General features: G+C 35.3%; 3 protein-coding genes across 3 annotated transcripts in view; all 3 read left to right on the forward strand.

Moving 5' to 3' along the window:
• The first annotated feature begins 208 nt into the window (after nt 1-208).
• LOC134847860 (thioredoxin-related transmembrane protein 2 homolog) lies at nt 209-2,356 on the forward strand. The gene has a single exon (XM_063865111.1). It carries the CDS (start codon nt 1,460-1,462, stop codon nt 2,261-2,263), a length of 804 nt encoding a protein of 267 aa, XP_063721181.1. The 5' UTR covers nt 209-1,459; the 3' UTR covers nt 2,264-2,356.
• A 97-nt stretch (nt 2,357-2,453) lies between these two features.
• LOC134847947 (uncharacterized) lies at nt 2,454-8,482 on the forward strand. The gene is made up of 3 exons (XM_063865248.1): nt 2,454-2,838; nt 3,056-3,930; nt 7,283-8,482. Exons 1-3 carry the CDS (start codon nt 2,472-2,474, stop codon nt 8,393-8,395), a joined length of 2,355 nt encoding a protein of 784 aa, XP_063721318.1. The 5' UTR covers nt 2,454-2,471; the 3' UTR covers nt 8,396-8,482.
• Nucleotides 8,483-12,022: 3,540 nt separating this feature from the next.
• Nucleotides 12,023-23,992, forward strand: part of LOC134848174 (protein diaphanous homolog 1-like) — a 47,123-nt gene continuing 35,153 nt past the window's right edge. The window contains exon 1 of the mRNA XM_063865538.1: nt 12,023-12,046. The gene's annotated coding sequence lies outside the window, so the exon portion shown is untranslated. The remainder of the gene's footprint in view (nt 12,047-23,992) is intronic.

Raw genomic sequence — 23,992 nt, forward strand, 5'->3', positions numbered from 1 at the left:
CACCGTCTCTACCAAAGCTAGTTCTTTTGGTGGTCTTTCTAACATCGGGTCGACAAAAACGTTACTGTTCTCCGGCTTCGACCAGAACGCTCAAATTAACTTAATTACATGCAAAATCAGCGAGCTCATGGCTGGGTCTCAGTATCCCCAGACCACGGAGTCACTCCTAAAAACAGGGCTACTACTACTTCTTCAATTATTATTGTTTTTGTTCAGTAGATAAAAATCGTCATCTCCATCGAAGATGGATCAACCCTTGCCCCCAACTCCTAGCTTCTCATCCTAGCAAAATGAATTCAGATGTTAACTAAATTCAATTCAGGACATAATAGGGAAGCTAAAAGTTTATATTAAATGCTATGAGTTTCAGTCCCGAGACCCCTCCGGATTCTTGAATCCGGGGAAAGAAGACCTCTATTTTCCTTCCGGAAGGCTGTCTTCTACCCTTCAGGGTTGTTCCCAACGGCCTTGCAACTATTGTAGCGACAAAATAGTTGCAACTAGGAACGGTATCTGCTATTTCTGCTCGTCTCTAATTCCGATTCTAAGTTTTTCCGTTGTTATCGTCGCAACTACTGTTGTTGTGTTTTATTTTGGTTTTTCTGCCAAAATGGCCGTTTCTGACGTTTCTCAGAAATATGACGTCATACTTCGAAAATTTAAAAATTTGAAACACCAGAATATTCTAGCCTTCACAGTTTGGCCAATCGTTCCAATAGCACCGCTAATCCTTCAAAACTGCTAATTCGGAAGGCTAGCTGCTAAAATTTCGAATCTGCATTTTCGCCTATTCTGGTACAATGTCACAGCTCTTTGTACAACAAATCAATGTCAGCGTCTCTCCACCATGCTATCTCCTCGCTGCTCGCCGCCGTCTCCAACTCCAGGTCCACCTCACCGTCGGGGAAGGTGCTGGGGTCACCAGCATCCCTCGACCGTCCATCTCCCATCGCTGGAGTACTCATGAAGTAAGGTTCTGCACCCAACGGCCATCTGAGAGGGCCGGGCGACTGACGCGGCTAAACTAAGAGCCTTCCATACGAGTAATTGACAACGGGAGTCCGCAATATCTTCTCCACATTGGGCCACATCTGGCTGATTCACTGTCGCATCATGTCCTTCACTCATTGTTGCATCCACGGGGTTGTCGCATCCACAGTGCCCCTTTACTGTTAGTCCATTTCTTGATTTCTTTTATAGTCATTTTCGCGCAAATTATGTGAAACCAATTTCCACAATCACAACATCGGATACTGTACTCGTTCCCTATCAGTCTCGAGCATGATGCACACCTCCAGGTTTTCGGCATTGCTGGAGCAGTCCTGCTGTGATATTGATCGTGTCAGTGTCCGGGTTCTGCAACCATCATACCGGAAACTATTTAATAAATTTATCACAACAATCGTATTTATTAAAGCAAAGTGTCATCAAACGTTGGGTTTTGTTTTCAGATTTCAAAATGAAATTGTATGGATCCCTTACTAGCTTTTATATTGGCAATACAATTTTTTGCATGGCCTATATATTCATAAAATTGTTTACTCCGTTTTGTAGGGTAGCACTGAAAAGTGAAGATGGTCCGATTGGCACTCCTAAGTCCCCTGGGCCATTAGATGATGTATGTGGAGCCCTTAGTATGCAAGAGTATCAAATTTTTATGTTTCTCGGAATAGTGATTTGCGTGAAGACCCGAAAAGTTGGTAGCTGGCAAGATTTTGCAAGTACTTGCTTCTTATTTACTAAAGTTGCCAATGCAGGTTTATTCTACTTCCAAAACGGGGTTGCTTGTTGTGTTTACATGATTGCAACAGTGCTAGTTTTCTTTGTTTTCCCTGAACCAGTCTACAAGGGTCCGGAGAACATTACTTATTTCACTGCACAAACTTTTGACGAGGCTTTGAAATTAGCGAAGTCTAAAAAGATCTCATGGCTGATTGAGTTTTACTCCAACTCCTCTCAACCATGTTTAAAAATGTCGCCATATTTTTCCGAAGTTAGCAACTCCTATTCTCTCAAAAACCTTAAATTTGGAAAGATTGATGTGTACCGATTCCCTCAAATTGCCGAAAGATTTCAAATCCACAACGGTTTGCTGCGAAATGACCTGCCGACAATGATTTTCTTCGAGAATGGTGAACCGATAACAAGAAGACCTGCTAAGACTCTGAAAGGCACTGCTCTGATTGTGCTACCATCTACTAAAAGTATTGTGACTAATTTTGATCTGAATAACGTCTACCAAAACTGCAAAAAGTCTCAATAATTGAAGAATAAGACCTAAAATTTTATAAGCACGCAATATTTGTACCAGATGTTTGCTAGCAGATATTTGATAATCAATTATTTCTTGACAATGTTTTAAAATGTCCTAATTGCCCCTGAGCAGCTCAGTTTAAACACCCAAGATGGAACAATTAATTGATGAAGTAAAAGTCTGTTGTTTTTCCAGATTTTATGGTTTGAATATAACAATGAGTAATGCGAGATATCCATACAATAGCTACGAGGAGTACAGAAATCAGAGTTACGCAAAACCGAAGAAGAGTGTTAATGGTACTTCGTCAGTATCTGAGAATGACCAAAACCAACAAACGATGCGAGTCAGTGACACGAAGAAACGAAAAGATAAAAGTCACAGAGAACAAGGCAGAAAGTCGTACCCGATGAGACGACGAGTTTTAGAGTCGTCTTCTTCGTCACAGCATATGGAAGATGAAGAACCTGCTCATGAGTACAAAAGCGACCATGTAGACCTAGTGCAAAAATACACTGGCTCTTTAATACAGACTCCAAAACTAACTGATAAGGCAACAGAGGAGAGAGTACAGATGTCTTCCGGTCAGTCTAATTGAATTGAGTGTCTAAGAGTTGTTTTTGGAAAAAAGGGTCTTTTTGAAATTACAGGGCACAATTTAAAAAAATATTTGGTAGCATCCATTTTGCGAAAACCTTTTGATCTGCAGATGCTAATCATAAATCACTCTGATAAAGAAGCTTTCGAAGCCAGATTAAACTATGTCGTTCCTAAAAGAAGTTTACCTGAGTCAAATTTTAGGTGGTGAAACGGTATGTACAGAGAGAAGCGCAAATACTGACAGCGAAAGCGAGAGAGAGGAGAGTCGTACTTGGAATTTCCGACTGAGACGAGAAGATATGGCCTCCTTCAGTGAGATTGAGTCCAAGCTGTTTCGAAGGCTGTTGAGGAAGGTGATTAGAAACAACGGACAGGTTGTTACAACAGTTGAAAAGAAAACCGAAAAGGAGCAGCAGGACGAAAGCAAACGAAGCGCTTCGAATTACGCGATAGACCAAAGTAATAACACAGCAGTGGCACCGTCACCAGTAAAGCGTGTGAAAAGAAAACGAAAAATTATCACTCGCAGAGATAAAAACGGAGTCATTTTAGAGAAGATTTACAAGCCCTACGATGGCGACGAAACTTCAAAAGAGGACATAATAGTGAAGTATGAAAATGGACAGCCTGTTGGCTCGTTTACACCAGCGCAACTCGAGGAGTTCAATTTGAAGCAAAATGATGATAATGAAAAACGCGTGAATGTTTCCGATTTTAGAAATGAGTCTGAAATTGACACGAGTGAAACCAAATCAGCATTAAAATCACACGCAACCATTGAAATTGAACCATCTGATGTATTAATTGGAAATAGTGATTTAAAAACAGAACAAAGCTCTGAGTTAACGATTGGAAGTGTACAATCTGATACGTCTGAAAAAGAAAAATCTGTGACTCAAATTGAAGCGACGATAAGTGAAAACAAAGGATCGCGTTTAGAAGTTACCAGTTTACCTAATAAAGGATCTCAAGATGTCGGAATAAAAGATACTACTGCTCATGGCGAATCAGCGGCTAAGGGTGATCATGCGGGAGCATCGGTTGAAAAAGAAAAGCAGAGAATACAAAAAGCAAAAGTTAGTTGACGTCTGTTTTGACCGGCATGAATTTTGAAAGGCGCAGTACTTTTTCCTTTGCGCGCTTTAGCGAGCGTAGTGTAATAGTACGACTATTCTTTTTTTTCGATTAGTTATAAGTTAACAGTTAATGCGTTTTTAATTCATCAAATGAACCGAAAAAAGCAATAAAACTTGATCTCCGAAATGTTTCAACTCAATATATCTCGCAATTTTTTGAAATGCATAATTTATGCATATTTTGGCTTTATGCTTTCCAATTTTTTATATGTAAAAATAGTGTGGATGCCTTAGTTATTTTCTAAATTATTACATGCAATTGTGTCTATTTGCATTTGGTGCCAGTTTTGCTGCATGGCACTGGTAATTTCTTAGTATATGTGGCTTCTTTGTTAATGGCTAGTGTTATTAAATTGTCAAGGGTCCGTAGTGCAGATGCAAGGACAGGGAACTCTAACTTTCCTGGTCGTAGGATTGAATTCGCCACAGCAAAATTTCTAATTTCAAGACTTACTTTTACCTTTTGTTTTGATTTCACGTTAGAGCTACTTTTTTCTCATTTTCTCGCCTCGCTAGTGTTTGCGAAGCACAGTTTTACCTCTGTGTCCAAAAGTGATGTGTTTTCTTGTTTGCTGGTTTTAGTAATATTTACACTTGCGATTAGCAAACGGTGTCAAATCGGAACAAGATTTTTTCAAATTAGCAACTTGTCGCGACCAAAATAACTTAATCATATGATCAAATGTAAATTCTTGACCCCCAGCCACATACATAGCTTAATATTTTTTTTTTCAATAATTGTTTTGGTTAGCTAGTGTATGTCGATAGCAAGGTAATAGACTTAGCTCTGATTTTTTTAAAGTTCATTTTAATCTACCTTCATCGACTCTTACATAGGTCGTGAGTTTTTTCATTTTTTTGCAGGAAAAGTCTTAAAATGCTCTCATGGCCACAGAAAGCTGATTCATACACATTATTGCATTTGTTAATAACCATAGATATGTGTTAACTTTTTGAGTTCAATTCAAGTTGATTGGCTGAAAGGTAGGCAAAATTCGCTCTCCAATTATCCAAGATGAAATGGCGTGAAAAAACGTAGGGATACCTAAAAGATTCATGGAATTCAAATAGTTTTTATGTGATATTAGTTTTTCAAAAGAATAGTGTTTGATAAAAAAAAAACCGGTTCGCAAATATTACTTAATTAATTTTCACTAATTTTAATTTTTCACAAATACTACTGTCTCGATTCCCAAAAAAGTGAGACCAATTGAAAGATAGATTACTCCCCTGTGTGCCTGCATATATGCCTAGTCTCTTTTAATTGTATCCAGCTATCTACAGCCTAAGAAAAATTCTGTGGGGGGAATTTTCACCCTTATTTTTGGAATGTTTTCTTACTCAAAAACTACCCTTTAAATCTGAGATTTCCCATTCAATGCATAAAACTGGTTGTTGGACGCTCCCCTGCATACGCGGTTACGTCCTAATTTTTCCACATAAAAATTATGGCGCTCGGAAAAGTCAAATTTTTATTTTTGAACGTGTTTTGCAATGTTTTGACATCTCAGAAACCACCCTCCCAAATCTGAAGTTTTGGGTTTAACTGAAGGAACTAGTTGTGTGAAGCGCCCTGTACAAGCAGCTACGCACAATTTTGCTTACATAAAATGTTATGGCCCTGAGAAAAGTCAAGTTTTTGATTTTTTGACCCTGTTCTGAAAGTTTTTGATTTGTCTTCAAAACTACGCTCCCAAATTTGAGATTTTGAGTTCAATCAAAAGAAAGAGTTAAGTGAAGCTCCCCTGTATAAGCATATGTCTCGAATTATTGCCCTCGGAAAAGTTGGGTGTTTTATATTTCTCGAGAACTACCCGTCCAAATCTGATAGCGATGGTTTGATCGAGGAAACAGGTTGTGTTAAGCCTTCGTGCATCAGCGGCTACGGCTTAAAATTTGAATAAAAATATTGTCCTTGTGAAATTTCCAAAATATCAAAAATTTTCACTCCTATTTATTTCATCCAGCATCAGTAAAACAAATTTAAAATTGTTAAACTGGTAGCCACAGCTTTATGTGGTCTCCTAGTTAGTTATTTTTCAGGAAAAATCTAAATTCTTCATACTAAGTTTTCGGTGTTGGACTATTGCTTTTTTTCGTTTTTTCCCTTTGTTAAAAGGAAGACAAATTCCACTATCGAACAGCAAAAATGTAAAGGTCACAAATTTAATTTTCAGATTTCGCAGCGAAATAAAATATTTAACTATTTTTCAGTTTTCTCAAATTGGGTTAATTTTTATCAAAAAGCATCAATCATAAACCGTTTTTAAAAATTCAAAGAGCTTAAAGGACATCTATTTTTTTTCTATGAAATTCGAAAGCTGAGATTGTTTTAAAAAGTCTGCTTTGTTTTCTTGCGTTGATTGATTTTTTTTCGAGCTTGTCTGTTGGCTATGTTTTTGCGTTGTTGATGTTTGTTAAGTTAGATCACCGATAAATTTGTATTGGCATATTTGACGTTTTTTGCTTGCGCGGTTCAACTGCGTCAATCCGAAGCCGTTTTACTTAGGGGAGAGAAAAGTATGAAGAGGGTTTTTTAGACATTCAGAATGACGGAAATTTCAATGTCTCTGAAAATAAAAGCTTTAAGTAGGACATGAAAGTTTAACGAAACACTTTGTTTGAAATATCAAATCCATTTAGGATGGAGATTGTTTTATAACTGAAACGGTTTTTCATTTTAACCGGGGGGTAGATCTAGGATTTTCTCGTGGGGGGGGGGGTTGGATCCCCCTCGCGCTACCCTCTATATTTTGGCGCCGAAGGCGCCTTTAGAAAAAGTTTTAGGGTTCGTCAGCCAAAAATATCTCAAAATGGTACAAAGGGAGACCCTTTAGATAGGCAGGGTCGAATCCGTGAGCGGGGGAGGCGTTAGCCCCCCCCCCCCCCTAAATCCGCTGGTGATTGTAACCACTTTCTGTGATACTTGTAGGGCGATATTGTTGTTACGGTTACTCCTGTTGTTACGAGCCTAGAGCCGTGATTTGGATTTCGGAATCAAAAATTTAAAAAATTGTCTGTTGAGAAAAACTGTTCTGCGTTTTTAGCTATTCAGACCTAAATTTATCTAAAAGCAAAAGTCTTCATTCTCGCTTCAGTGGCAAAAATTTTTCAAATGTAAAAGGGATTCATTAATATTATATTACTAATAACTCATTTTGAAAAATGGTTCTGATCGTTTGTTTTGTTTTCTGCGCAGTTTTGACTGATCGGAACGTTTTGTTACTACATTCATAGCAATCAGCTGTCCTTACACTTTATGAATTTACTTTTGAATATTTTTACCTCCTAGGTGAGTTCTCGGACGAAGTTGATTACCAGCAGAAGAGAGGAGAAAGGGAGTGGAATTCAATTCGACTATTATCATAGTGCTGCTGGAGGAAGCAGTCCCTGCAGGCTGCTGCAGTTCCTCGTACACCTGCAGAAACAGAAACAACAGCAGCAAGCCAAGGCTACTGAAGACGATTCAAACAAGAACCAGGATGAAAATGAGGAAGGAAAGTACCTAGATGCCTATAAGTGCCTAGACGTCGCTCAATCTGTCCTGAAGTTGAAACCTTATCGAGATGAATTAAGTTCTTCTAGTGGAGACGAGAATCAAGATGAAGATAAGCAGGAAGATGAAACAAATACTTGGCTAGAAAATAATTTAAAACCTCAACCAGACCGAGGCGAAGCGGACTCCAAACATGGTGGTTCAAATATGAGTGATCAGACGGCGGGTTCGAAGAACCAAAAAAGCGATGCGAAAAGTTATAAGTCAGAGAAAAGAACAGCGTCCAAACCAAAGAAACCGAAACAAGCAAAAGGCAGGAAACGGAAATCTAAAATGGATACTAGCATGGACAGCGACGAGGAAAAGGCGAAAAGTATAGTTGACAAGCTAGTTAAAAAGTTTAAGGTCGAGAGAGATGATGAAGATAAAAGTGGCACTGGGTCTCGGCCGACCTTGAAGTTATCACATGCAATGACGCAAATGTTTGAAGGACGGAACAAAAAAGATTTCAACGTCGAAGTCACTTACCCTCCAGGCGCTGAACGTGCAAGCCACGTGATACAATACGAGTTTAACTCGAATTACTTTTCAACACCGATACCATTTGAATTATGGAAAAGAATAGATGAACTGGGGATTAATTTGAAAGCTTGTTTTTGTTGTAATGAAACTGGAAATAAGTATAAAGGTGTCCTTTATGGGCCCTATAATTTTAAGAAAGAATGGCCCTCGGAAGAACCTGTGACGTCGAGCGAGGGTTTTTCAGATGTTCTTTCCATATGGATTCACGAGGAATGTCTTCTGAAGTCTCCAGATGTTTGTCTGATTGGATCCCGTCTTTTGGGTCTGCAGGAATTGATCGAGGCCAAACTGGACCCACTAAGTTCTGAAAAAGAAAGTTTCATTTAAAAAAAGTGAAAATAACCGAAGATTTGTCAGTTAAAGAATTTTTTAAGCATTAACATATGCGATATAAGTTCAACCAATTTGGTGTGACCAATTTTTTTTTTAACAATGAGCAGACGAATTGTAATAAGTCTCCTGTCATCCCATTAGCCCAACAGGGTTTTCAAAAGTCATTTCGGCAGAGAGCGCATCTATAATTAAGGTTTTTTAAGGCAGGGCGCACTTATAAATACTTAACAGTTTGTGTAAAAAAAACAAACGTATTTTTGATGAAGTAAAATTTTTCTAAATTATACTAATTAAAAGATTCCCGTCGTAAGATGCGCAAATTTTGGATTACTGACAGAAGAATGAGACTTGTGAATTTTCTCGGCAGAGCGCACGTATAACTATTTTTCGGCTAAGCGCACCCTATAAATATGGTTATTTCGGCAGAACGTCAGGCGTAACGGAGAGCATAAATGCTCAGAAAGACGTAATACAGAATATCGTTCAGTTATCTTTTCATTAGCTTCTAAATTATTGAGTTAGATTACCAATCCGTACGGAATCTAGGATTAATTATACGTAACGGTATGACATCTATCTATTTCACAAGATACATTTTAAAAATTTTCGTTAATTTACTTCTCTTAAAAACACTCCAAATACTCTGGCCTTACTCATAATTAGTGTGATTGAGGGGTTCCAAGAATCTGCAATTGTCCATAGACTCAACTACAACGTTTGCTCAATGGTTTTTGCACTAACTCGAAGTTAAAATTAACAGGAAGTAATTTAAGCTGCACAGCCAAGTTTTGAAAACAAAACAAAACATTTTTGTATGTGCCCGAATTGTACAGCGAAACTTTGCAGTGATTCGTAGATTTTTTTTCAAAAACCAGTCAGTTTTTGTTGTGTTAAATTGCCTTCATTGACTCTTTACAACTGTCTGTTGGCTCCAATCACGGCCCGAATGTAACGCTGTAGCTATAACAGCAGGGGGGCGGGGAGTGGGGATGGCACGGCAGAATGCAAGCAGGGTAGTGCAAGGGGTTCCACCCAGTCATGCATCCATCCTGACGGCCTGTCATCCAGTCATTAAGCATGCTATTCGTACATTTTCTTATCGATCCAATTTCTATCTGTCCATAAATTATTTAACGGGCGTTTAAGTTGACACACGTTAACGAAGTCACTATGTTGACATGTTAAATTGTTTATATGTTTTGCAACGTTTAAAATGCTAGCTGAAGTCGAAGTTTTAAAATATTCTATACGAGTGTTCAAAATGGGCGTTTTTATCTATCCGAGCTATTGGTTGCAATTTTCCGAGCTTATGTGTTTTCACAATGAATCTGTTGGGGCGCGTATCTTGAACTCAGTTCTTTTTTTATTCCCAACGCAATGTTTTTTTTTCAGCCAATTTCTGAATTAGCAACTTTGTACTGGGGGTGCTGTCAGGATTCATTCAAAGATTGCGGATCTTGCCTGAATATTTGAATACTCAAATCCTTTAAGTTTACAAGAGATTACGATATAAAAAATATTCACAAACTTTGAATATGTCAACACTATGGTGGGGCGCTGTCAGGGTTTTCAATTGGGTGCTAACAGGGTGCTCTCAAATGTAAATCCGACCGCCAAATATGACTGTTGAAACCCTTTTTAGTTTCCGGGATCTAACATTTTTGATTTTCAAAAAGTTGTCAAAAAACTTAATTTAGAAAACTTACCCAAAAACCAAATAACCAAATCTAGAGTGCTCTCGGGTTGCAAATCTTGCTTTCAAACTTAATTGCTCAAGTCTGTTTAGTTTTTGAGGTATGACGTTTTTTAATGAATTTTTCAAAAGTTTTCAAAAAAACTTGGACATACAAAAAAAACTTGACAAACTCTGAAATTCCCAGCCCTATATTGGGCTGCTGTCAGGGTGCTCTCTGGGGTTGCAGATCTTGCCTCCAAATATGACTGCTCAAATCATTTAGGTTTCCGAGACATGGCTTTTTTAATGATAAATGGATTAAACCAAACTCTTCAAACTTAATTTCTTGACCTATAGCTTGGAGTTGCCAGGGTAATCTCAAGCGTGACTCTCATAAAAAGTATTGTTTTTAATTTTTTACGCTGGATTAAACGATTGATGGCGGCAAAAAATAATCGTACGGCCAAAGAACTCAGAATATTATGTTTTTTACATTTATTTTCCTTTCGTACTTTCTTGCACTTTCAAAGAGCCATTTTACCATTATTGTATTGGCAAAGTGCAGCTTTGGCTCTGTGTTGAACTTATTTTAGTCGGCTAAATAAGGTATGTTTGAAACCAAATTGGCTGAACAAATTGAAATAGTTTAGTTAAGCAACTTTCTTATAAATCTGGTAAAAGAAAGCTTCTATTGGACATCACGGAAAGTAATCAGGCGAGTGAACAAATGGTATCATTTAATATTTTCTCTTATACAAGTTTTTCGAGATTTTATACTTCTAGAATTTTGTTGCGCTGTGTAAGAGGCTCCTTTTGATATATTTTTGTTACCAATTAACTCCAAATTGATCAAAATGAAGCCGAAATGACCCGTTTTTGAGCTTTAATTTAGTTCCGAAGTCCGCACCATAATTTGCACCATATCAATTCTGGTAAACTTCTAAGAAATTTATGTTCTCTTCATTTTTTTGTTTCATCTCAGCCCAATTGGAGAAAAACACGTTTGAGATATCTAATTTTGTTCAGTTTGTCCGGATAGTTTAAATCAGTTATGTAGATTAAAACGAAGTAACGTTCTTAATTGGTTTCTCAGCCAAGTTGGTTTATATCGCAATCGAGTAAAATTAAGCCATAAAATTTTATGCGTTTTAGGAAATATAAATTAGTGTTAAACATAGCTGAAAGTTGTGTAAAGTAACTTCAAATATATATGAAAGTTATATTTAGTAATGTTAAATTTAGCTGAAAGTTCAAATCTTCACCCAAATTTTTCTTCTTAAAATATCTGCCCTGTAATGACAAACCTTAACTAATGTTTCATTTCTGCTTAGCCATCAAATAATTACCGTACGGCTACACTCATTCTCAGGTTGTTCAATATTAGTGATAAAAATGCAAAAATGCGACTGGTTAATTTTGGTTGATAATTTATGTTAGATGGTATCATGAATATATATGAGTATGTGTCATGTGCTGAGATGTTTGTAAAAACATTCCAGAAGGATCACTCCATAGTTTTTTTCATAATGTTGCAGGAAAAAGTTGAAGCGGCCGCTTTTTCAGGGTGGCCGCGGTATCAGTGCGGTCAGTGACAAGCGTGATCTGTGAGTGACATCGGTGCAAGCAACTGAATATCAGTCCCAGTCTTTTTTTCATCGCACTTCGTTACTGAATCGTTCAAAATAAGCAGGCTTACACAGTATTTCAAGTTTTTTTTTCAGGTAGTAGAAGCAGCTCTGAGAAGAAAAAAGTTAGGTGGGTCAAAAAATTTCGTTAAAAAAATTAGGCAATGAGTTGAGCCAATGAAAAAATGTTGGGTCAAAAAGCTAACGAAGGGCTATTTTTCAGTGCGAGTTTCAGTGCCGTCAGCGCCTGCGATTTGATAGACACTGTGGTCACCCTGTTTTTCCACAGTTGCTGACCTGGTAACAGATGATGATAGCCTCATTGTTGTGATAAACTTATTAAATAGCTTCAGAGACTGCAAATGAATTTGACTAATGATGACTGCAATGCAGCAAAAATAGAAGTGCCAACCCTATGGTTTCATGACCAAATCCCTATCACGGAACCTGACTTTAAAAAAATCGAAAAAAAAATGTCTCAGTCCATGTACGGAGGATGATGAATATGCAAATCAAGTCAGTTTGACCAAAAAGATATAAAATATTGTTTCTACGTCAATGAGTGAGCTGGTGCCATCCATCATGATCAACTGAATAAGGAGATCGGAACCATGCTCAAAACTACAATCGACCAGGCAGTGATTGGCATCAAAGAAGATATTCAGAAATCTTTGTCTAATGACATGAACCAACTCGAAACAACCTAAAAGCCCAATGTGAAGCAGTGCAGCTATAAATGTACAACAGGCGTGATAATGTTAGAATTTTAGATGTTCCCGAAACTCTAGAACAAAGAAAAAGTCGAGAACCAAAGGAAACAACTCTGAGCAAAGTTCTGAGTATTGCAGGCAATATAGATGCTGGTATAGATGAAAGAGATATATCTATGGCCCACCGACTTCTTCAAAGTCTGGCAGAGTCAAACTAATAAAACTCAGATTCACCCGGCGGATTGCAAAATTTAACCTTTAAAGAAAAAATAAAAGTGATGAATAGTGGCCAATTTCAGAATGTTAGGAATTTTGAAGACATATCAGGACCTCGAGCAAATTTTCGTCGTATGATAGCAGAATCAGCTCTTGCTGAACGAGAGACGGAATCATTCTTTTTGTGTGGAAGAAAGATGGAAGATTTTATCAATTTGAAAGTCTCTACGACGGAGGAAAATTTTTTTGGGCTTTTCCAATTGATGAAGTGGCAGCTTGTTTTAATAGTGTTTTTTTTCCAACCATCAAGGCAAGAATGAACATAAATTCTTCGTCGTTCAAGAGTGCTAATACTTTTTCTATTTCATTTTTGTCAAATGTTCATTCTATAGAAAACACCTTAGAAGATATTGAAAGCGTTGGTATTAATTTTAATTTTGAAAGTGCAAGTCAGTCTATATATCTTGTTGATAGTTCAGTGCATAAAATAATCAGTATCATTCAAAATTTGAAACCGAAACAAATTTGCGGCATTGACGATACAAGCAATATCTTCTTACTGAAGAGTTGCTTCATTTTTGATCTCTACCTAAAATTTATAACTAGTCTATCCTTCAAAACAGGATTGTTTCCTAATTCACTCAAGTAAGCAAAAGTGTTACCTCTTTAAAAATCTAGAGCAAAATGGGTTTAAACAACTGCCGACCATTATCTTTGCTCAATCAACTATCTCGAAAAAATCTACCTGCTCTCTGAAAGTCAATTTGGGCTTCGTCAAGATTATGCCACAGTAAATGGTTTAGCTGTAATGACTGAATGCTTAAGGCTTGGTAATGATAGAAATTTAAAATGCAGTTTTTCCATTGATTTAAAAAGGCCTTTGATAGGCTTGATCACAAAATCCTAATTTGAAAACTGGCTTTCGAGGCCAAAATAATAATTGTATTCGTAGTTAGTTATCTGAACGATGCCAATATGTGTACGTCACTGATGCTCCATTTGATTGGTTACTTATCATCACAGGTGTTCCACAGCGCTCGGTGCTTGGCCCCCCTCTGTTTTGGCCCCCCTCTGTTTTAAGTTCCTAACAATGATAAGCATTTTGCAGCCGATAGCGCTGATATCTTTCTTTTTGCTGATTATACTAATGTTGCTTTCAACAGCGCAAATCTAGAAGAGTTAATGGTTGAATTGCAACAAACTAACGTTAAACTATTTTAATCTATACTATATTTAAATTCGAGTGACAGCTGTCTCCCATGTTTAAGCATAATAATTTTGCATGTTTAACGGAAGAATTTTTTTCATGTTTAAGCTATATCAAATATTGCAATGCTTGAGAAAGTTTTTCAATTGGTTTTCCGCAAGGTCAATAATTTTTCAGTATTTTGTTCTAGGCCAAATTAAGTCTGTCTCTCTGTATACCAGCTTTTTAAATTAATTTGATTGTCTGTCTACCCGTCGCCTAATTTTTAAACTTTCATCTCTTTTCTCATATTTTTAATGTCGGGCTTCACTATTTTGCCATGTTTAACCTTTTTCAGCGTTTTATTTTTGCATTTTCAACGATAGTATATTTTCACGTTTAAGCTATATCGCATATTGCAATGGTTAAGTTTTTTTTGATTTTCCATATTAAATTGAGTGTTTTTTCATTAAGTTTGAAAATAGCAAACCAATAGTAGGAAATTGTTATAGTTATCCCAGGTTTTGCGATTCTGGCCTCCATATATGATTAACCAAATCCTTTTAGTTTTACGAGATAGGCAATTTTGGAGATTTTTAAAACTTTCTAGAAATTTAATTTTGAAAAATTTTCTCAACTTTTGAATTTCTCACCCTGTAGTTGGGTGCTGCTAGGGTACTCCCAGGGGTTGCGAATCTTGCCTACAATTCTCACTTCTCAAATCCTTGTAGTTTTAGAGATATGACGTTTTTTATGATTTTTTCAAAAATTTTTCAAAAGCTTAGATTTTAAAAAATTTCAAAACGTTGAAGATCTCAATCCTATTGTTGGATATTCTGAGGGTACTCTCAGGATTGCGAATCTTTCCTTTGATTTTGGCTGCTCAAATCCTTGTAGTTTTCGAGATATGACGTTTTTTTTTTGGATTTTTTTCAATTTTTTTTAAGAAAACTTAGATATAAAAATTTTCACAAAACTTGAAATTATTATCTCTGTAAAGAGGCTTTGTCAGGGTACTCTCAGCAGTTGCGAATTTCGCCGACAAGTATGACTGCTCAAATTCTTGTAGTTTTCGAGATATGACGTTTTTTATGATTTTCTCCGAAATTTTCAAAAAATAACTTAAATGTATAAAATTCCAAACTTTTGAAGATCTCAATCCTCTAATTGGAATCGATGAGGGTAATCTCAGGGGTTTGCAAATCATGCCTCTGAATATTGCTGCTCAAATTCTTGTAATTTTTGAGATATGACTTTTTTAAGGATTTTTTCAAAATTTTTCAGAAAACTTAGCTATAAAAAAATTTGGAAAATTTTGAAATTATTACCTCTGTAGTGAGGCTCTGTCACGGTACTCTCAGGAGGTGCAAATTTTGCCTTCCAATATGACTGCTCTAATCTCTACAGTTTTCGAGATATGACGCTTTTTATGATTTTCTCCGAAATTTTCAAAAAAACTTAAATGTTAAAATTTCCAAAACTTTGTAGATCTCAATCCTCTAATTGGAATCGATGAGGGTAATCTCAGGGGTTTGCGAATCATGCCTCTGAATATTGCTGCTCAAATTCTTGTAATTTTTGAGATATGACTTTTTTAGGATTTTTTCAAAATTTTTCAGAAAACTTAGCTATAAAAAATTTGGAAAATTTTGAAATTATTACTTCTGTAGTGAGGCTCTGTCACGGTACTCTCAGTAGGTGTAAGTTTTGCCTTCTAATATGACTGCTCAAATCCATATAGTTTTCGAGATTTGACGCTTTTTATGATTTTCTCCGAAGTTTTCAAAAAAAACTTAGATGTTAAAAAGTTCCAAAACTTTGAAATTATTAATCCTGTTATTGGAATCTGTGAGAGTGCTTTCAGGGGTTTGCAAATCTGGCCTCTGAATATGTATGTTCAAATTCTTGTAGTTTTCAAAATATGACGTTTTTTAAGGATTTTTTTCTCTAAATTTTTCAGAAAATTTAGATAAAAAACTTAAACAAAGCTTGAAATTTCCATATTTCTAAAGAGGCTCTGTTAGGTCGGTCACTCCCAGTAGTTGTGATTTTAGCCTTCAAATACGGCTGCTCAAATTCTTGAAGTTTTCGAGATATGACATTTTTTCTTATTTTTTCAAAATATTTTCAGAAAACTTAAAATTTTTTTTTCAAAATTTGAAATTTCAACTCTTGAGTAGGGGGCTGTTAGAGTACTCTCAGGAGTTGCCAATCTTGCCTCTGTGACTTCTCAAATATTTGTAGTTTTCCAGATGTGACCTTTGTGATTTTTTGTAAAAAATTTCAGAAAATTTGAATTTTTTTTCCAAAACTTGAAATTCCGAACCCTATAGTTGGGGACTGTCAGAGAACTCTCAGGAGTTGCAAATCTTGCGTCCAAATGCAACTGCTCAGTTGCTTTTAGCTTTCGAGATGTGACGTTTTTTTATTTTTTATAAACTTAGATTTAATAAAAAGTTTCAAGGTTTTATGGTTTTTTCAAAATTTGAATTGAAAAAAACTAATAAAAAAACTTCTGAAATTACCAACGCTGTAAAGTGGTGCTGTCAGAATACCCTCAAAGGATGCAGATGTTTTTTCCGATAAAGTCGGATTTTTTTGAGTTGTTAAAATTCGAAGCACGGAGGGTGCGTTATACGCTAGTTAGTTTTGATAATAGTGCTCCCAACCTCAATATATTACTAAATAACACTGTTTATAATCCTGGCGTATTTTGCAAATATCATGGTGTTTTAGTTGACACTTACTTATCATTCACAATCCTATACCAAAAGTAAAATGTAAAATTGCGGAGGCATTTCATAAATGAGACATTTTGTTCCTAAATTAGTGGTGTTGAAGTACTACAATTCAAACGTGAAGCCAACAATGCAAAATGGCTTATCGGCTTACGCTGGTATAAGCTTTGCTGTTTTGAACCAACTTTTAATGGTGCAACGGAAACTTCTCAGAATGACTTACTCCAAAAGAAATTGAAACTATCGCTCGAGCATTTATCGACAAAAAATTCTTACTGTTCAAGAGCTCTAGGCGTATGATTTACTAAAACTTTGTTTTCGTTCTTTGAAAAAACGACACCCGACATCTTTTTTGAGTTCCACTTTTTCAGTATAAACCTTTGTTCATCTAACAAGAAAATCGAATTTCGTACATTTGAGCTTCCATTCTGTAACAATAAAAAGTAATGCGCATTGACATATGGAGGTTCCAAATTATTCTATTTTTAAGTGTCAAAAATCTACTTCCTGACGAATTGGGTTTATGTCCAATAATGAAGAAATTTGTTCATAAGTTAAAGGATAATTACCTACTTGGCAATAATCATCTACTACATCGAATTTTTCAAATGTTTTTTCCCATAAAAAGAAAATTAAAACCTTTGACTAAATGCTATCAGCTGATTAGAGGTTGCAAATCTATCCTTAAAACACGGCTGTCTAATTCTTCTTTGTTTTCGAAAAATTGCTTCATGACTTTCTCACGCGGAAGTTCTTCGCAGCAGCTATTTTTGAAACATATGAGCTACATTCCTTCGAGACTAGCTTTTGAACCTGAATAGCTTAGTTAAATTATTATCTCTGTAAAGAGGCTTTGTCAGGGTACTCTCAGCAGTTGCGAATTTCGCCGACAAGTATGACTGCTCAAATTCTTGTAGTTTTCGAGATATGACGTTTTTTATGATTTTCTCCGAAATTTTCAAAAAATAACTTAAATGTATAAAATTCCAAACCTTTGAAGATCTCAATCCTCTAATTGGAATCGATGAGGGTAATCTCAGGGGTTTGCAAATCATGCCTCTGAATATTGCTGCTCAAATTCTTGTAATTTTTGAGATATGACTTTTTTAAGGATTTTTTCAAAATTTTTCAGAAAACTTAGCTATAAAAAAATTTGGAAAATTTTGAAATTATTACCTCTGTAGTGAGGCTCTGTCACGGTACTCTCAGGAGGTGCAAATTTTGCCTTCCAATATGACTGCTCTAATCTCTACAGTTTTCGAGATATGACGCTTTTTATGATTTTCTCCGAAATTTTCAAAAAAACTTAAATGTTAAAATTTCCAAACCTTTGAAGATCTCAATCCTCTAATTGGAATCGATGAGGGTAATCTCAGGGGTTTGCAAATCATGCCTCTGAATATTGCTGCTCAAATTCTTGTAATTTTTGAGATATGACTTTTTTAAGGATTTTTTCAAAATTTTTCAGAAAACTTAGCTATAAAAAAATTTGGAAAATTTTGAAATTATTACCTCTGTAGTGAGGCTCTGTCACGGTACTCTCAGGAGGTGCAAATTTTGCCTTCCAATATGACTGCTCTAATCTCTACAGTTTTCGAGATATGACGCTTTTTATGATTTTCTCCGAAATTTTCAAAAAAACTTAAATGTTGAAATTTCCAAAACTTTGTAGATCTCAATCCTCTAATTGGAATCGATGAGGGTAATCTCAGGGGTTTGCGAATCATGCCTCTGAATATTGCTGCTCAAATTCTTGTAATTTTTGAGATATGACTTTTTTAGGATTTTTTCAAAATTTTTCAGAAAACTTAGCTATAAAAAATTTGGAAAAATTTGAAATTATTACTTCTGTAGTGAGGCTCTGTCACGGTACTCTCAGTAGGTGTAAGTTTTGCCTTCTAATATGACTGCTCAAATCCATATAGTTTTCGAGATTTGACGCTTTTTATGATTTTCTCCGAAGTTTTCAAAAAAACTTAGATGTTAAAAAGTTCCAAAACTTTGAAATTATTAATCCTGTTATTGGAATCTGTGAGAGTGCTTTCAGGGGTTTGCAAATCTGGCCTCTGAATATGTATGTTCAAATTCTTGTAGTTTTCGAAATATGACGTTTTTTAAGGATTTTTTTCTCTAAATTTTTCAGAAAATTTAGATAAAAAACTTAAACAAAGCTTGAAACTTCCATATTTCTAAAGAGGCTCTGTTAGGTCGGTCACTCCCAGTAGTTGTGATTTTAGCCTTCAAATACGGCTGCTCAAATTCTTGAAGTTTTCGAGATATGACATTTTTTCTTATTTTTTCAAAATATTTTCAGAAAACTTAAAATTTTTTTTTCAAAATTTCAAATTTCAACTCTTGAGTAGGGGGCTGTTAGAGTACTCTCAGGAGTTGCCAATCTTGCCTCTGTGACTTCTCAAATATTTGTAGTTTTCCAGATGTGACATTTGTGATTTTTTGTAAAAAAATTTCAGAAAATTTGAATTTTTTTTCCAAAACTTGAAATTCCGAACCCTATAGTTGGGGACTGTCAGAGAACTCTCAGGAGTTGCAAATCTTGCGTCCAAATGCAACTGCTCAGTTGCTTTTAGCTTTCGAGATGTGACGTTTTTTTATTTTTTATAAACTTAGATTTAATAAAAAGTTTCAAGGTTTTATGGTTTTTTCAAAATTTGAATTGAAAAAAACTAATAAAAAAACTTCTGAAATTACCAACGCTGTAAAGTGGTGCTGTCAGAATACCCTCAAAGGATGCAGATGTTTTTTCCGATAAAGTCGGATTTTTTTGAGTTGTTAAAATTCGAAGCACGGAGGGTGCGTTATACGCTAGTTAGTTTTGATAATAGTGCTCCCAACCTCAATATATTACTAAATAACACTGTTTATAATCCTGGCGTATTTTGCAAATATCATGGTGTTTTAGTTGACACTTACTTATCATTCACAATCCTATACCAAAAGTAAAATGTAAAATTGCGGAGGCATTTCATAAATGAGACATTTTGTTCCTAAATTAGTGGTGTTGAAGTACTACAATTCAAACGTGAAGCCAACAATGCAAAATGGCTTATCGGCTTACGCTGGTATAAGCTTTGCTGTTTTGAACCAACTTTTAATGGTGCAACGGAAACTTCTCAGAATGACTTACTCCAAAAGAAATTGAAACTATCGCTCGAGCATTTATCGACAAAAAATTCTTACTGTTCAAGAGCTCTAGGCGTATGATTTACTAAAACTTTGTTTTCGTTCTTTGAAAAAACGACACCCGACATCTTTTTTGAGTTCCACTTTTTCAGTATAAACCTTTGTTCATCTAACAAGAAAATCGAATTTCGTACATTTGAGCTTCCATTCTGTAACAATAAAAAGTAATGCGCATTGACATATGGAGGTTCCAAATTATTCTATTTTTAAGTGTCAAAAATCTACTTCCTGACGAATTGGGTTTATGTCCAATAATGAAGAAATTTGTTCATAAGTTAAAGGATAATTACCTACTTGGCAATAATCATCTACTACATCGAATTTTTCAAATGTTTTTTCCCATAAAAAGAAAATTAAAACCTTTGAATAAATGCTATCAGCTGATTAGAGGTTGCAAATCTATCCTTAAAACACGGCTGTCTAATTCTTCTTTGTTTTCGAAAAATTGCTTCATGACTTTCTCACGCGGAAGTTCTTCGCAGCAGCTATTTTTGAAACATATGAGCTACATTCCTTCGAGACTAGCTTTTGAACCTGAATAGCTTAGTTAACACTTAGATTCCTTGTCACTTCAATGATTAACTACCCCAAAATTTCAGTGTTCAAGTCCTTTCGCTGTCAAACATGTTCTGACTTATCTTCATCTTGATCCTGTTGTTGTTGATGGCAGTCATCATAGAAAGAATTTATTTAAGTTAAGGAAGTTTCTTATTTTTAACAGTATATCAATGTTAGCCTAAGGGTGCTTTATGTAAACGTCTCGCCATGTTTTTAATCTTATGTTTTTCATATTTAAAAAATGAATTAAAACAATGTATTTGCGAGAAGTTGCACTTTTTGTGAAATTTGAGTGATTTTTAATTTTTTTTAAATTTTAGTTTATAATGATAGTATATAAGATGTATTGCGCTTTTGTCGTGGTTTGAAAATACTGAGCATGTAAGTTAGGATTTCTTTTTAACTCAAATTCTTAATTGATTTTTTTAATTTTAAAAATGTAAGACTAAATTTATGGCGAGACGTATACACAGTTTAGCCTTAAGCTAACCTTGATAAACTGTTAAATAACAGACATTTTTTTAACATAAATAAACAGATTTAAAAAAATAATTCACTTAAATTCTATTTTAAATCAAGAAGCATTTATAATCTTCACTTTCAAGGGTAGACTCTCAGTGGGTTTTTACTTTGCTTTTCGTCTATCCTATCCTTAGTCATTTTGATTCTGCATCATGTTTGACGATGTTGTATAAAACTTGATTTGAGAGATATAAATTTTTCTTTTTTTTCTATGACTGCTATCAACAACAACAGGATCAAGAAGAAGCTATGTTAGATCATGTTTAACAGCGAAAGGACTTTGACAATGAAACCTTGAGGTAGTTAATCATTGAAGTCACGTAGAAGGAGGAAGCTGAAGATTTAACCAAGCTACTCATGTTTAAAAGCTAGTCTCGAAAGAATGTAACTCATATCTGTTTCAAAGAAAGTAGCTGCTGCGAAGAAATGCCGCAAGAGAAAGTCAAAGTGTACATTGCAATCTTGTATGCATGTAAGCTGCAAATTTCAGAATTCTGGAAATTATCTCATCTGTCAAATTTCGGACCTCCAACCGATTTCGTAAATTCTCTGATATAAACTGTGATTAGATCATTACTAGTAAAAAAAAATTACGCAAATATACGGTTTTTACTTCTAGCAGCTGCCACCTTCAAAGGTGTGGTTTTCAATGTTAATGAAGGAACTGAACTTTCACCTGCAAAGCTTGGCTCGAATAGTTTTTGTCGTTGATTTTACCGGAAAACCTTTGAAATGTTCTTCTCGCTCAGTTTCGTTGGGCAATTTGACATATGATTTTTTTAGTGTCATTCTAAATTCATTGGTTTATGGAAAGGCAAATAACATTCTTTAGTAGACCGTTTGCAAATTGCCTGAAAATGGAGCTTGGCTTAAAGTTTAGTTAAGTGTCATTGAATCCTAAAATACTCTTATATCTAATAGCAAAAGGAGTGCATTCATACTCATGAGGAATGCACATATAAATGCCCTTAGGTAGATATGATTTTTTTAAGTTCAATTCATTGCTAGAAAGTCAGCAAAATGCACTCTCCAATTATGAAAATTGAAATGGCGCAACAAAGGTATCGATTTCTAGTTTCAAAAATGGAATTTATTTTTTAAATTTCCCAGTTGAAGAAACATTTTTCCTAATTATTCAGTTTTCTCAAATTTGTTCAATTCAAACAGCTGGAAGGCCATATTTTTTTGTTTTGAAATTCAGAAGTTGAATTTGTTTTGAAACGAGTCATTTTTTTTGCGTTTGTTGACTCTTTTCCAACTGTCTGTTGGCCATTTTTAATTGTTTCTGTTTCAGTAAAACCTTTTTAACGAAACCTTGCGATCAGCAAGGGTGTTGCAACCGGGTGCTAGACTTTGTCCCGTAAATAACTTTGTTCAAAGAATAGTCACTTTAATAGGAGTGTTAAATATATTCGCTGACATGCCCAATTTTTCTACGCTTGCGATTAGTAAGCGTTATCAAATCGGAACATAAGTTTTTTTCGTGCTCACAACTTGTTTAACAGAATCACTTGAATCCCTGGAATATTGGTTTATAATGAATTCAATTTTCTATGCGTGTCTGACTCTTAGCCTGGAGGTGAAGAATACGGCTTGGACGCCCAGGATCGTGGGTTTGAATCTGATCAGGAATGTGTTGTCGGCTTGGTTGCCACATCGTAGAATTGATTTTCTTGCGCAATTTCCAATGTAGTTGCTTTTAGTTTTTTTGAATTACTCCTGCAATTTTTAATTTTACTAGCCTTGATTTCTTATTTTTAGCTGTTTTTTTTTCTTTCAAAATTTACTTTCGGCGCAAACGATTTCAGCTTATATTTTATTTGCTTGGTGAACTAATATGGGGTCATTTCAAGGGAAGAGTATGTCTCAGGCTTCATTTCGGATCGCACAAAATAAGGAAACTTTTGGAATAGAATTTTTGGTTCCAAGTTTTTCATGAAAACTTTCGGTTCTTCGGGAAAAAACTTAAATTAATACAAGCTCTTTTGTTCGCTATATATTAGTTCCTTCACGCTCTTCCGAAAGTTGGATTAAAATAATCGTTATTTGGCTGAATCAGAGAAATCTGAAGGGAAGGAGCGACAAGGTTCTTTGCTGAGAAGCTCTGTTTCTGTTTTGTTTTTGGTCTCGTAAATTTATGGGCTCAAAAGTGTTTTTCCTTTCTCAAATAACAGGCACTGATTATATAAGACGTTATACCAACAAATTTTGAGTTGAAGTATAGGCTCTGTAAGTAGGTACAGGATGCTTCACCACCTCAGCCCTAAAAGTAAATACTCTTAATATCTGCACAAACAGTTTGAACAATCAGAGTATTATCACCCGTTTGTTCCAAATGTTTTTATATCTGTAATTTGCTTTTCAGATAGTGCAATACTTCAAGTTTGATTTCGAATTTTGATTTGGACAAGTGTTTACCTTTCAGACGTTGTTAGTGTGAAGAGAGTGAATACAAGCATGGCTGAGATTCTGTTTTTCTTGCAGACCAACTTGGAGATGGTCATTACAGTGTGGTCCTTTGTCACAATAGGCAAGTAGACGGAAAAAATTTATTTCTTCAAAATTACCACTGAAGTTTAGGATTTTTTCTAGTTAAATGGTACCTTACACCGAATCCTATTCTCATGTTTATTGTCAATTCAAGTTTTTAGGTACAGTCAAAATATTAAAAACCTAGCAATAAATATTTTATTAACGGTTCAAGGAACTGTTTCCAAGAGATCTTGAAAAACAATTTTTGTGGATCTCCTCGAAATTGTGGAACATTGAAGGGCGGATAATCAATTTTTTTGCGGGTACTTTACATTCAAAGATCATTAAGATGATCTTTACTTCTAAAAAACTCCCCAATATTGTCACTAGAAGTTTCCGATTTTCGTTTTCGATGAGATTGAAGCATAGCCAGATCCAGTTTTTATTATATTGGAATTAAGTTAATTGACAAATTTATAATGCGATATTGATATACGAGAATTAGAATTTAATGAATTGCATAAATTATGATTTTTTTTGGTTTATAGGGATGCTGTGGCTTTTTACCATCCTATGTTTGGTGGACTTCTCCATTCTGGGTATTTATCTGTTGCTGCTGGCCCTATGTACAACCACTATCGAGTGTAGCAAATTCGTCCAGAGGTTCATGTGCTGTCCAGAGTCCAGC

Source organism: Symsagittifera roscoffensis, chromosome 6 (assembly GCF_963678635.1).
Source record: "Symsagittifera roscoffensis chromosome 6, txSymRosc1.1, whole genome shotgun sequence".
Classification (NCBI taxonomy): domain Eukaryota; kingdom Metazoa; phylum Xenacoelomorpha; order Acoela; family Convolutidae; genus Symsagittifera; species Symsagittifera roscoffensis.

Excerpts from the sequence above, each read along its gene's own strand:
- LOC134847860 (XM_063865111.1), top strand. The coding sequence starts at position 1,460 with ATGAAATTGTATGGATCCCTTACTAGCTTTTATATTGGCAATACAATT.
- LOC134847947 (XM_063865248.1), top strand. The coding sequence starts at position 2,472 with ATGAGTAATGCGAGATATCCATACAATAGCTACGAGGAGTACAGAAAT. Across the intron at positions 2,839-3,055 it reads GAGAGTACAGATGTCTTCCG|GTGGTGAAACGGTATGTACA; the intron begins GTCAGTCTAATT and ends GTCAAATTTTAG. Across the intron at positions 3,931-7,282 it reads AGAGAATACAAAAAGCAAAA|GTGAGTTCTCGGACGAAGTT; the intron begins GTTAGTTGACGT and ends TTTACCTCCTAG.